This window comes from Periophthalmus magnuspinnatus, chromosome 22 (genome assembly GCF_009829125.3).
Source record: "Periophthalmus magnuspinnatus isolate fPerMag1 chromosome 22, fPerMag1.2.pri, whole genome shotgun sequence".
NCBI lineage: Eukaryota > Metazoa > Chordata > Actinopteri > Gobiiformes > Gobiidae > Periophthalmus > Periophthalmus magnuspinnatus.
Window position 1 is genome coordinate 23,124,027 of NC_047147.1, and position 13,542 is coordinate 23,137,568.

Here is a 13,542-nt window from a genome sequence, read left to right on the forward strand (position 1 = left end):
CTGCGTCCTCATTGTCTACAGGACTGTAGACCATTGTCCATCAGTCTCCTCCGTGCTGTGTCTCCTGTACAGTACAGAATGTTTTCAGACAAATTTACATAAATGTTCAATCGACACTACAGCGGAGCGGCGCCAGGACAAAGAGGCACAGTCAGAGGAAATGTGAAATACACGAGTCACTATTAATTAATTTAACAAGAGAGAAATGTTAATGTCTGTCTGAAAAGTGTATAAAGTGTGTGGTGAGGAGTTTTACAGTTGCAAAACATATAGAATTGTAAAAAATAAAGCTGCTATAAACTACTTCACAGATTTCACCTATTGTGGGTTATTTTTGGAACATAAGCTCCGTGATAAACGAGGGAAAACTGTACAGCTCAACATCATTTTAAAGCTGTTCAGGAAAGGTTCATTTCTGTCCTCTCAATGTGGCTTTTTTAGTATCGATACCTGCTCAAACTAGTTTCCATACTAGTTTTAGTATGGATTCCTCTCTGATTTTCGATACTTTGAACAACCTTAGTCCAGATTTACGACATGGATTATTTTTTTTGTTTATCTGCACACACTTAACACGTGAAAGTGATCAAAACTTAAGTGCACACAAGTCTCTTTCACATATACCGTAAATTTCGGATTATAAGCCGCTACTTTTTTTCCACGCTTTGAGCCCTGCGGCTTTTACAGCAGTGCGGCTTATATATGGAATTTTACTGGATAACGGCCCCGGGGGGGCGCTCTCTAGCTGTAAACGTAAAAGTGAGACAGACGTGGGGAAAGATTCTGCTCTGAAGAATTCACTAGTTTTGATTTTGAACGATCATTTTGCGCATCATGAAATGGACATGATGCAGTTTTTAAGATAAAGAAGGAAATAGAGCAGGGGTCAGCAACCTTTAACACGCAAAGAGCCATTTGGACCCACTTTCCACGTAAAATAAAACACTGGGAGCCGCAAATACTTTTTGACATCTAAAATGAAGATAACACTGTATAATAACAATAATGTAACGGAATAATGTAGGTTTTACTTTCACGGACAAGCCTTCTACACGTGGCAGATAAATATGGCAAAAACAACTTAAGTGCATTAAAAAAATACAACTCACCAAACCGCTGCATCAGTGTGCGCTGATTATGTGATTATGTCTACTCTACTCCGCAGTTTCTTTAAAAAAACAACAACAAAAAAACTCGTAGCGTATCATTTTATCCCAGGTGCTTATTCTCCATGTGCCAAAGCAGTTTTGAAGGTTTCATTGCCTCATTTGCTTTTCCCGCATATTACGCAGAGCGGACTCTGTGCGTGAGAGTCACCTGCAGCGACAAACCCAGATTTTAAGTAGGCATTGTCTGTTAAATTTATCTTTCTTTTTCTTGGAGGTCGTAGTCTCCTCTTCTGGCTCCTCAGTTGTCCTTTTCCCCTTTGTTAAAAGCTCTCCAAAGACTTTTGTTTTGGCTCATTTTCACTCGCTTGTGGCTCTACTTTTGTGCGTCGTGTCTGATGTGTTATACGTGAAACGTCATCGCGGAGACAAGAGCAGATAATATACTTTCTACTACATCAAATAGATTTCTGTGGCGATTTCCAGCAGGATTTTCATGATACATCTACGGACGAGCTTATTAGTGTGTCATTAGGGACGGGCCAAAGTTGCTCCTGACCCCTGTGCACAGCGTCTGAAAATCAGGGCTCTTTACGCAGGACTGTGAGCTGTGTCTGTCAGTTCCCAAGCCACGCAGAGCCGCAGTATAAGGCTGAAAGAGGCGCATACGGCTCCGGAGCCGCGGGTTGCCGACCCCTGAAATAGAGCCACTGCACGTAAGCTCGACATCAATGAATCCAACTTGGTCAATGTAAAAAGACGACAAAAGTTTTCAGAGGAAATAAAAGCAGATTTTCCGTGTTGGTGCAGCTTTATTTTCTAAACCTGCAGATGTGTTCATCCCGTGTTGTTGTCGTGTTGGTGCCAATTTTCAGGCACAGTTTAAAAAAAAGCGTGTCGGTGCACCGTCTTTCTGTGTAAATGTCTCATGTTACAATATGAAAACCTGCGGCTTACATTCAGGTGCGGCTTATATATGTACAAAATTGATTTTCTCTTCAAATTTAGCTGGTGCGGCTTATATCAAGGTGCGCTCTGTAGTCCGAAATTTACGGTAATCATATAATCATACATAATCATAATACTACACTTACGGTCTAATAATCAGTAAGTGCGTGTTTGCATGCTGGTTGTTGTTAGCTTTACCGTCACCTCAAACTCCTCTGTGGTCTCTGACAGTTGTGCAAAGCGATTATAAACTCATCGCAGTGAAGAATTAGGATGTTCGGAATAAGGATGCATAAGGTAAATGAGGGATAGCTTCGGACTACTGCAAACTACTTCTTTTTTTTTCACATATTGTCATGATCTGCACTGTCCGCTCCTGGTTTTCCTCCCGTCCTGCTCCTTCCCTCCCTCACCTGCTAGATCTGGGCTGGGCTCCTGGCTCCTCCTGCGCGCACCTGCAGCCCATCAGCGCAATCACCACACCTGCTGTGCATAAGAGGAGCTGGGAGAAGAGACTCAGCGCGAGATCGTTGTCTTCCTATCGTCCCTTCATGTCCTCGGTTCTTGTTTTGCTCCGACCCTGCTCCGACCCTGCTCCGACCCTGCTCCGACCCTGCTCCGACCCTGCTCCGACCCTGCTTCCCAGCTTCCCAGCCCTGGTACTGTCTTGTCTGTCTCTGCACTCTACGCTCCTGGATCCTGGTCCACGCCTCACCGCTGGATCAACCCTCATACTGCACTATTTGTTATTTCCATAATAAATCCTGTAAATATTCCCCGAGTCTGCATCCTTTGGTCCGCTACACACACCCGCTACGACACATATTTAGTAAAAACTAGGTCTCGTACTAATGTAATATAGGTCTGCTGGGTTTGTTTCAATGGGATAAAAGCAAGTTAAAGTTTTTAAGGTTGTGCTGTTGTTTTTTTGTGACTTTTTGGTGGGATAAAACCTGTAGTTACCATTTATCATCCCTTTACACCTATCAAGTGTCAGTTAGGGAAGAAAAGTTCACTATTAAGTTGAAAAATACAGGTAGGTTACAAAACTTGAGAAAAAAGTGTGGATTTCTGCAGAATCAACAGGCGACGCAATGAACTGTCAATCAGGAAGGAAAAAGTTTTAGATTTCGTTTTGGATGTTACAGGGATACGCAGAGACTTTATGCTACATTTAAGCGGATGTGATCAGACCATCCCATAATCGGACTGGCCCCAGACTTAGAGGTCAAAGAGATCTATAACAATTCAAATAAAGACATAGAATAATGCAAGAATGAAGAATGAATGAAGGATAAAATAACACAGGCTAAGTGTAAGCTCAGGGACACGACATCATCTACAGGATCACCCTTTGAAACCTCTGAACCGCCAACCTTTGGATCCAAGGACGTGCACTCGACCGACTGAGCTACTGCTGCGTAACGTGGTTTGCGTCGGCTCTCTCCACACTCCAGCTCCACCCATCACCCGTCAGTCCCCGTCCTCTGTCCCAAACCGCCACTCCACCCGAGACTCGCTGCCGAATAGTCACTAATCACAGTTAAAATAAGCTTGAAATGTAAGATTATGGGGTAATAATGGTGCGACAGTAGGTCAGTTGGTAGAGCGTTTGTCGACTCATCCGAACGTTGGCGGTTCGAATCCCGCTCTCGACGTAGATGAATGCTCTTGTTGCTGTGTCCTCGGGCAAGACACTTAACCGACCTCGCGTACACCGGCGTATGAGTGTCACCTTTGCGTGCCTCGAAGGTGGAAAAGCGCTATATAAAAGTATAAAAGTGACCAAATGTGACTATGTTTTCATGTGACAGAAGCATACGGTGGACAAATGGTTGGCTTCCTTAGTTAATTCTTTTTAGATTAAAGGTATCCAAACACACAATCCGATTAAGCACTCGTGAATTGTGGAGTAATGTAATTTGCCTGGCTGCCTTCCATCATCAGATTCAAGAATATAAAACCGCGGCTGCCTCAGAGCTAATTACCTGCCCCGGATGTGACCCCCATGAAAATGTTTAGCGACAATCTCTTCTCGCAGGTGGCTCCTACTATTCACATTTGCTTTATTAACAATAGAACGGTCCTGCAAATGTTCCCAGATATTATTTTTCATTATGCCAATTAGGGAAGAGGGGCATCCAATCGCTCAGGCCCATCAGAGTGTCAAGTGCGGCGTGAGGTTTAGCTGAATTCATTATGGCGATGGTCGTTTAGCGTCGCGGTGTGGAAATGCGCGCTCGCAGATGGCCGCTTAGCACATGCACTACAGCGCATTAGTCTGTGAGATGACACTCTAATAAAGACAGAATAGCAGAGTGTCGCGGGGAACAGCAGGGACGAGCCGCGCTAATGCAGAGCTAATACATGTCACATAGGATCTGATTTTCGATACTTCTGACAACCCTAGTCTAGGTTTACTACATGGAATTTTTTATTATTTTTTTGTTTACCTGCGCACGCTGAACTTGCATAAAAGCTGGGCTGGAAGGTAATGAAGTAAAAGTACTGGACTTAAGTTGAATTTTTAGATATGTGCATTTTTACATGGGATACTTTTTACTTTTAGGTATCTGTACTTTCTACTTCACTACATTTTTGAACAGGACTGAAATTTAAAAGTACTTTTCATATGATTTGAGGGGTTATTTTTAAAACGTTCGTGGAAACATCCTGACTAAAGTTTTCAAGTTGAAGCTTCGGGTTTAAAAATAAATACACAAAGAAGTTGATTTTTATTGTTACTGTTGACCAAAATATGTATCATTTTAATCAATATATCTTCATCTGTACAATACTTTTACTTTTTAATCTTAAACTGGTACTTTAATACTGTAAAACTTTTACTTGAGTAACTTTTTACCTCTGTGTCTGTACGTTTACTTAACGGATGAAGTACAACATTGAGTACTTCATCCGTTACATAAAAGTGCATAAAAGTGGCCAAAACCTATGTAGGTCACACTACCGCCTCTTTCTCACATACTTCCCAGCACTGTTCCCTCTAAACTGCGCGCATGCGCAATTGCGCACTGCTGACTGCTGACTGAATTGAAAATAAAATAAACACAACAATTCATTCTGCGCTATTTTTCAGTGTGAATCAGTGAGTGTGACCGGGGACGAGCTGCTCCAGACAATTATGTGATTCACATACGTATTTGTGCAGCTTATCCACGTCATTGACGGGCTCCTCATGCGCCGCTATCAGTGTTTTAGCCGATGTGACCGATGTGGAGTGAAGACTCGCTAATGATGCTAATGATGCTAATGATGCTAATGATGCTAATGATGCTAATGATGCTAAGTGCTGTTTATCCCCTTAACGTTCCGACGGCCCGCGCTCTGGCGCACTGTTACGCACTGTTTTGTAGCAGTTTTGCGTTTTAAACATGACGAAACGGACAAAACAAATGAAGTACGCGACCGAGGACACTGTGGATGTTTGTACAAGTTAAACTAGAGACATCTCGACCCGGAGCGGTTCATGGAACTGAGTGAAGATCTCATGATGGACTCAGGAGCAGAGGACCTTATGTGCTGATGGACTGGATGCTGTTCCTGATCGGTAAGTGTGGTTTATTCTGCTATTGACTTAATTGTGGGTCAAATATATCATGCGTAATCATTAGCGTTAGCTAATGCCAAAGTGTCTTGCCTAAGGACACAATGACGGAAGTTGGTCCGAGCGGGACTCGATCCTCCTCCTCTAACCACTGAGCCACTGTAGCAGAATGACTGTCACACTGTACAATCATGTACAGTGTGTATTTATTTTGACCCATACAACTTGTTTTGAATATATTTTTTATACAAATACATATTATATATTGTGTTTTGATATGATATATAAATATACAGTAATAGAGCAGCTGTGCAGATACAGATTCCTCTCAGTGTGTGTTGGTCATTGATACTGTCAATAGTTTATGAGTTGTAAAAATCAAGCAAAAGCTTCACACAATGGCTTATACTCATAATACAACTTTTTGAAAGTTGTGGAAAGCACATATAAACTCATTGCGGTGAATAATTAGGATGTTAGGAATACATCAGGTGTAAGGAATAATTTTAGACTAATGCTAACAGTTTAAGATGAACATGATGCAAAACTAACTCAAGTGATATTTTAGTCATGTTACAATGCTGTTACCTCCTGAGAAACATACCTGGAGTTGTTTTTTTAATTCAATCACAATCACAGTCAATCAAAATGCTCTGTTTTAGCTTGTGATGTCATTAAGTGGTAGTTTTAAAGTTAACTATTATTTTCTTCATTTGAACTGCTTCACTCTTCTGTACTTTAGCATAGCCACACGTTGTAGCAGGTAACAGCCGGGATGAGCCGGGCTGATGCAGACCTAATACATGCCACCCACACAGATGTAGGAGAGGACGCAGCACCTGTCTGCACAGATACAGGCGCTGTACTGTGTTTCTGACATTTAAACATGTACATTTATGTTTTAGCTCCAGAAAACTTGGTCAATCTGGGGTTTTTTAAAGGTATTTGAAGGTATTTGCATCATATGTCCCCTGAAAGAGGCTGTAACTGTTTTTTTTTTTCATGTATCTGAGCGAAATTGGTCTTGCTCCAGCACAGATACATCAAAATAAGTCCAATGTGTACTGTCTGCTTCTAATTATAAGTGTTAAGTGTTAGCATATTAGTTGTCGTTAGCTTTACCTCTGACAGATATAACAGCCCTTATTGCAGTGAATAATTAGGATGCTCTGAATGAGGTAAATGAGGAAGAACTTTGGACCTCTGCAAACTGTTTATAATCATCTCGTTCTGTTTTTCTCATTTTTAAAGAATTAGTTCTGTAATGTAGTGCACAAAATGGTAACAAAACTTGGAATCCAGTTTGTGGTTGATAAATACAAGCTGACATGAAGAGAATAATAAATTAGCCCAAAACGAATGCGCAATTAGTTGTATGAATTATTGATTTGATTTCAAGTTCATTTTTCTGAATAAATAAAAGATGCAAAACACTGAGAAATCAAGATGTCAACACGGTTATTACGATCATTAGACAAATGATACTGCTGCTGCCCAAAGTTGGCCATGGTTTGTTCAAACATTGCTGAAAAGACATTTATGACGTTTGAGGATGGTTTATTTAGAGAGCAGAAAGTTTCTAAGAATAATATTCAGCTTCTAGATGTAGGAAAATCTTATGTGGGCTTCATGTGAGTGACTGAACTGAGGAGTTTGGTCAAACATTTAAGGCAGGAACAAAACACTAAACCAAACCTAAACCATAAGAGTCATGTGACGTTTTCACATTGTGCCTCATCACAAATAAGGCCATGAATTTTTTCATAAATCCACGACAAATCAATTGTCTTCTACGAATTTTTGAAAATGAAATTTCAAGAGGGCGCCAGAGAGCCATTTTGTGAAATAGTGCCACAGTTTGCACATAATTGCGTTTGATCCAATATGGCCGACTTCCTGTACATCTTAGGGCGGGGCCATAATATTATTTTTGTCATGTCCCAACATTAGTTAGTTTCAGATTTTTATGTTGACTTTTTCTGAGTCAGGCTCCCATTGGCCCCATGAAAATCAAAGTATGAGGTGGAGCTACCGAGTCGTCTTTTGTTATTTTTTCTCGGGGTCTTTGTGGCAATTAGAGCTCATTGAGTTCTAATTTTTGATACCAATCATAGGCATGTTGGGGCGTGTTTACTACTTGATTTTTGCCATTTTCCATGCTCTGGACACGGTTCTAATGTGTCCCTCGCCGGGACGTTGTCCCAGGCTCGGGCCTAACTAGGACAATTCAAAATCTTTAATCTAATGAGGCTGCCCAGGAGCAACAGGAGTTATAGTGACGCGAAACACAGGTGAAGCTGCAAACACTTGTGTATTTAATTGTCAATTTACAGCAGAGGCATCACGCCGGGTGTACTCTGACTGCACCGGCTGTGGTTCTGGACTCACGCAGGTCCCGAAAGACTGCCATACTCTACTGTACCATACTGTACTGTACCATACTCTACTGTACCATACTGTACTGTACGTCCTTAAAATGACGGGGTTTGTTGAAGTGTAGACAGTGATTCCAGGTGCCACATCTTTAAGTCCTCAGTGAGACACAAGGCTAATCGGAGGGCCCTTTCTTCCATGGACCATCTTGCAGCCTGGGCCTACAGTTCAAATGCTTCCCAGTCGGCCTTGTCATCATATCTCGGGGTTTTAATGGCACAGGGGAGTGAAGTTAGTGTCCTCCTCTAGTTTAATCTTTTCTGAACACAAGGGCGACTGTAGGCCGAAACCCACACAAAACAAGAGCAAAACACCACCAGTCTCAACTCACTAGAGCCAGTCTCCAAAACAGACCAGTGACTGACCAATAAAACATTGCATCAACTTGTCGGCATAGCAACCAAGAGTCACATACAAAAGCATTTACATTAACAACACATTTTTGAGAAAATTATTTTTATTAAACGATGAAAAAAGACTTGAGTCACAGTAATCAGATAATTCATTAAGAATGATTCAGACTAAGTTACTACTTAATTAACACATTAATTAAATATAAACTAAGTAGTTACTACTTAATTAAGAATCCGTTCACTCCGTTTTGGGGTCTCTGTCTGTCCTCCAGTCCAGTCAATGTCTGGACTTGGTCTCTTCTCACTTTTAACACTGTGGACAACATGAATTGTGTTAGACATGAACTTAATGTACTGAACATGTTTCAATAATATCATATCATATTATTATCATAACTTGTCACTGTTCTAACGCCAACATAAACCTTGCTTGTCAGGAGCAGTGGCCCTATCTCCAGATCTTGAGCTAGATTTGGTCAGGACGACCTTAGCTGAAATATTTTACCTATTGTACATGTTTTGTGGTGAAGCCGGTGTGCATGGAGGAAATCCACCAAGTCACAGCCAAAAACATGCGACTCCACTTATAAAGTCCTACGTTTTGAACCTTCTTACTGTGAGGCTTGAGTGCTAACCACTCTGCCACTGTGCCACAAATGAATAAGAGACCAAAGCACAGCCTCACCTGTCACTCTGCTGCTCGTCCTGCTGCTCGTCCTCCTCCAGAGTACATGTATTTACACGTGTGGTTGGTCTGACCATGATCATCTCAGGAGACGTCGTCCTCCTCATCACACTTTCAATACTATAGAAAAAAACAGATTTAATCACATTATAATTGAGTAGTTTACTTGCAGATTGAATAAATTAGTTTAAAGACACATTATAACAGTCTCATATGTGAGTAAAGCCGTGCTCACCTGTCACTCTGCTGCTCGTCCTCCTCCAGAGTATATGTGTTTTCAGGTAGAGCTGCTCTGGCCATGATTATCTCAGGAGACGTCGTCCTCCTCACCACACTTTCCACACTGTAGAAAAAACAGATTTAATCACATTATAATTCAGTAGTTTACTTGCAGATTGAATAAATGAGTTTAAAGACACATTTTAACAGTTTCATATGTGAGTAAAGCCGTTCTCACCTGTCACTCTGCTGCTCGTCCTGCTGCTCGTCCTCCTCCAGAGTACATGTATTTACACGTGTGGTTGGTCTGACCATGATCATCTCAGGAGACGTCGTCCTCCTCATCACACTTTCAATACTATAGAAAAAACAGATTTAATCACATTATAATTCAGTAGTTTACTTGCAGATTGAATGAGTTTAAAGACACATTATAACAGTCTCATATGTGAGTAAAGCCGTGCTCACCTGTCACTCTGCTGCTCATCCTGCGGCAGGGCTGATCTTGCTTTTGTCCTTTCCTGGTCAGAGTCTCTGTCCTCTGTCCTGTTCGAGGACAGGCTCGCCACATTCTCCATGCTGGACAGGGAAAAAAATCGTATTACACTTCTATAGTTTACTTGGTTATTAGATGAATCCGTTCTAAGACATATTTTATCAGTGTCTCATTAAACGACTAAAGCCTGCTTACCTCTCGCTCAGTTGGTCGTCCTTTTTGTCCACAGGTTCAGCCTCTTCTTCCATTTCACTCTCCGTACTGCAAACAACAACAAAAATATACAATTTCAGATGGTTTGCTTTACACTGTATTTTGGTATACTCTGTTTAATTAAGTAGTTACAAAGCTTGAATCATTCTTAATAAACGATTTGTTGATTATGAATTAAGTCTTTGTTCATGGTATATTAAGGCTAATTATCTCCCAGGTTTAAGGTGTTTCTGTTGACTTTATGAACTTACCTTTGGCCACAGATAAATGGATCCTGGAGGATTTCAGCAGGAGTAATTCGGCTGTGGACATCAGGTTCCAACATCTTATGGAGCAGGACTGTGGCGGCGTGTAACTCTTTGTCCTCCTCCAGGTCAGACAAGTTATACCGGGTCTAGAAACAAGTCATCAAGATGAGTAGATGAGTATTGACATTTACAGGTTTCATTTGCAGGTTGCATTTTATTACATGCCTCCATAATCTCATGAAGTGAACGATACTGCTCGGTGTGGTGCAGCTTTGGCCTGTGTCCGTACTTGTCCTGGACTTCCTCATCAGTCTAAAAAGATTTTGAAAGTTAAGTTATGTCAAAAAATATTGTTTTACATGTGATGATGTGATTCTGTTTTTGAATCTAACAAGAAGAAATGTTAGTTACCAAAACTTTCCAAGAACCTGCAAAGTGTGACCCTCATCTTTAGAAGAGAAAGACATGTTAGGATTGTAAACATGAATATAACATGATTTAAGATCGACATAGAGGTGGGAGATATGTCCAAAAATAAGTCAGATTATAACTGTTGTTTTGGAGATATGCTAAATTATATATATAGATTGATCTCAGTCTGGTCTCCACGTCCTCCGTTGCGTCTCAAGCCTGGTCAAATGTGATCGTCCAATCAGAGTTGTTGGAGCTCTTTGGTCACCTATGAGTTCTGCAGGACTCAGCCCCCTGTGGTATTTTTGTCTTTATCTTTTCTGATACAGATAGACCAGGCATAGACCAGGATTTACAGGCACATTTTACGCACAGTCCTGATCTACTGTTAAAATATTTTCTGAATATTGTTGTCGGCGTAATGCCAAAAAAAAAAAAAAAAATCAATATGTCAACATGTCCCATCTGCACGTCTACATTTGGCTCTAGTGACTTACTGCATCATAGTCAGAGCTGCTATGGAGTAAGCGGTACCCTAATAGTAACATGGCGGTCATGGTCCCCACGCCCCACACATCCACAGCCTCATTGAAAGGACATCCCAGCATGACTTCAGGAGCCCTAATGGAGGAAGAAAAACATGAACATAACATGGACTGATAGATAAATAGACATTATTAGGACAAGACACTGCAGGACAACTACCATTTGGAAACTTCTTCTGTTGTTAAATTATAAATAAGGCATTTTATGTGTAAAAACTGACAAAACTGTACAAACTTGGGACATTTGAATCTGAAAAATGGATAAAACCAGGTTTAAATTCTTGCTATATTTCACTGACAAAGATCCAAAAACTATTTACAGTTTGGATTTTCGTTATCTTATTTAGTAGTCTTACTGAAAAAGTATGTAAAAAATTCAAATTTTGCCACATTTTTAAGTTAAAACATCAATGAATCAGGCTTAGAATTAAATATCAACAAATCCTTCTTTTCGATCTGTCAACATTTTGTTAAGTACAAGACTGTAAAGTTTAGTGTATGTAGGCGCTACTTAAACAGTGATCTTTATGTCCCTAAGTGAGACAATGCATTTTGATAAAACTGACTTTGAAGTTATAATGTTCCACATAAATCGATGGGAGTAATTAGATTCATGTGAACAGTAAAACATTGGAGCTGCCTGTAGTGTCTCCCCTTAAACAGGAGTCCCATAGCTCACCTGTAGCACACATTCTGGATGAGGAGGCCTGGTCTGGCCTCGGAGGCGTAAAGGGCCATGCCAAAGTCAATAAGTTTGACCTGGATGGGCCTCTGGCTGTGATCACAGACCATGACGTTCTCCAGTTTAACATCTGCATGGATTATGGAGTAGGTCTTCAGCACGTCCAAAGCTGTGGCCACCTGCACAACGTTCCAGAACAATAGTTAGTTTGTGGGATTCCATCTTATTTATTTCTTTGTTCATAATTCTTCATAAATCTTATATGAATCTCTAGAGTGACCGTTCAGCCCCTGGTTTCACAAGTAGATTTTCCATTATTTTTCCCTATAGGCTTTCCAAAAAAATGATATTAGAAATTTCAAAGCTTGCACAGGGCTGATCAGTAAATAATGATAACAAGACCTATATATTTTTATTTTTATTTAAAATGTATTTCTGAAACTTTATAAATCAGTATGTTATTAAAACACTTTCTGAATCTTGTGTTTTAAACATGCTTTTTGGACTAAAAACAACTGTATTATGGATATTAGTTACCACAGAGCTGGTTGTCTTTAAACTCATTTGAATTTCTATTGAAGTGTATGTGATCATAGATCAGACAATAGTGTGATCTGGGCTCTTTAAAGCACAGTGTGAGTGTTGCGTTCACTCTGGTACCTGTTTGGTGATGCAGCTGATGTCCGACAGCGGCAACTGATCATTATTGCTGCTAAAAAAGTCCACCACATCCATGTCCAACATTTCAAAAACCATTCCTTTTCCGTAAGTAGTGAGAAAAGCCTCATGAAACTTCACGATATTTTTCTGGTCCATCCCTTCATCCATGAGACGACGCAGTATAGAGACCTGAACAGACAAGAAAGAAAACAACATGTTTACATATTTAAGTAAACGGGCAAATTGTCTTGCCTTGTCCTATTTGCAAGTTTCTTGAATGAGTGTAAAAAATTCAAATGTGAGAGGTAAAATTTTGAAAAAATGGGGTTCCGCCCACAATGGCCGACTTCCTGGAGGGTTTAGGGTGGGGTCATAATATCATTTTTGTCATGTCCCGACATGTACTATTTTTTTATGTTAGTTTCAGATTTTTACGTTGACTTTTTTCCGAGTCAGGCTCCCATTGGCCCCATGAAAATCAAAGTTTGAGGGGGCGCTACCGAATCGTCTTTTGTTATTTTTTCTCAGGGTCTTTTGTCACAATTAGAGCTCATCGAGTTCTAATTTTTGACACCACTCACTGCCATTTCCTGACGCGTTTACTACTTGATTTTTGCCATTTTCCATGCTCCGGACGCGGTTTTAATTAGTCCCTCACCAGGACGTTGTACCAGGCTCGGGCATAATAATAATAATAATAATAATAATAATAATAATACAAAGTTAATTTCACAAGTGACTTTGACCCATGTGCTTAAACTATTAGACACAATAAAGCAGCTCTTTGTGAGTGCAGAGGTAGGACGTGATTTGAGAGCTCTTTAGTGTTATTCTGAGTCTTTGGACCTTCTCTCAGAGACCCTGTTTGAAGGAGCCGTTTTCCGATGTGTGCCACTGATAAAAAGACAAAAAGTAGCTTCTTTCTCCACGGCTCAGACTCAAACTGGTATTGAGCTGTAGGAGCAGCAGGAGGCCATT

The 13,542-nt window shown here is 40.6% G+C and overlaps 1 protein-coding gene across 1 annotated transcript; it reads right to left on the bottom strand.

Moving 5' to 3' along the window:
- Window positions 1-8,627: 8,627 nt before the first annotated feature.
- Window positions 8,628-13,151, bottom strand: LOC117390117 (homeodomain-interacting protein kinase 2-like). The gene is made up of 12 exons (XM_033987770.1): window positions 13,146-13,151; window positions 12,565-12,753; window positions 11,902-12,083; window positions 11,175-11,298; window positions 10,492-10,578; window positions 10,270-10,412; window positions 10,001-10,066; window positions 9,778-9,888; window positions 9,548-9,667; window positions 9,326-9,433; window positions 9,091-9,210; window positions 8,628-8,718 (listed from the first exon to the last, which is right to left on the bottom strand). Exons 1-12 carry the CDS (start codon window positions 13,149-13,151, stop codon window positions 8,628-8,630), a joined length of 1,347 nt encoding a protein of 448 aa, XP_033843661.1.
- Window positions 13,152-13,542: the final 391 nt, after the last annotated feature.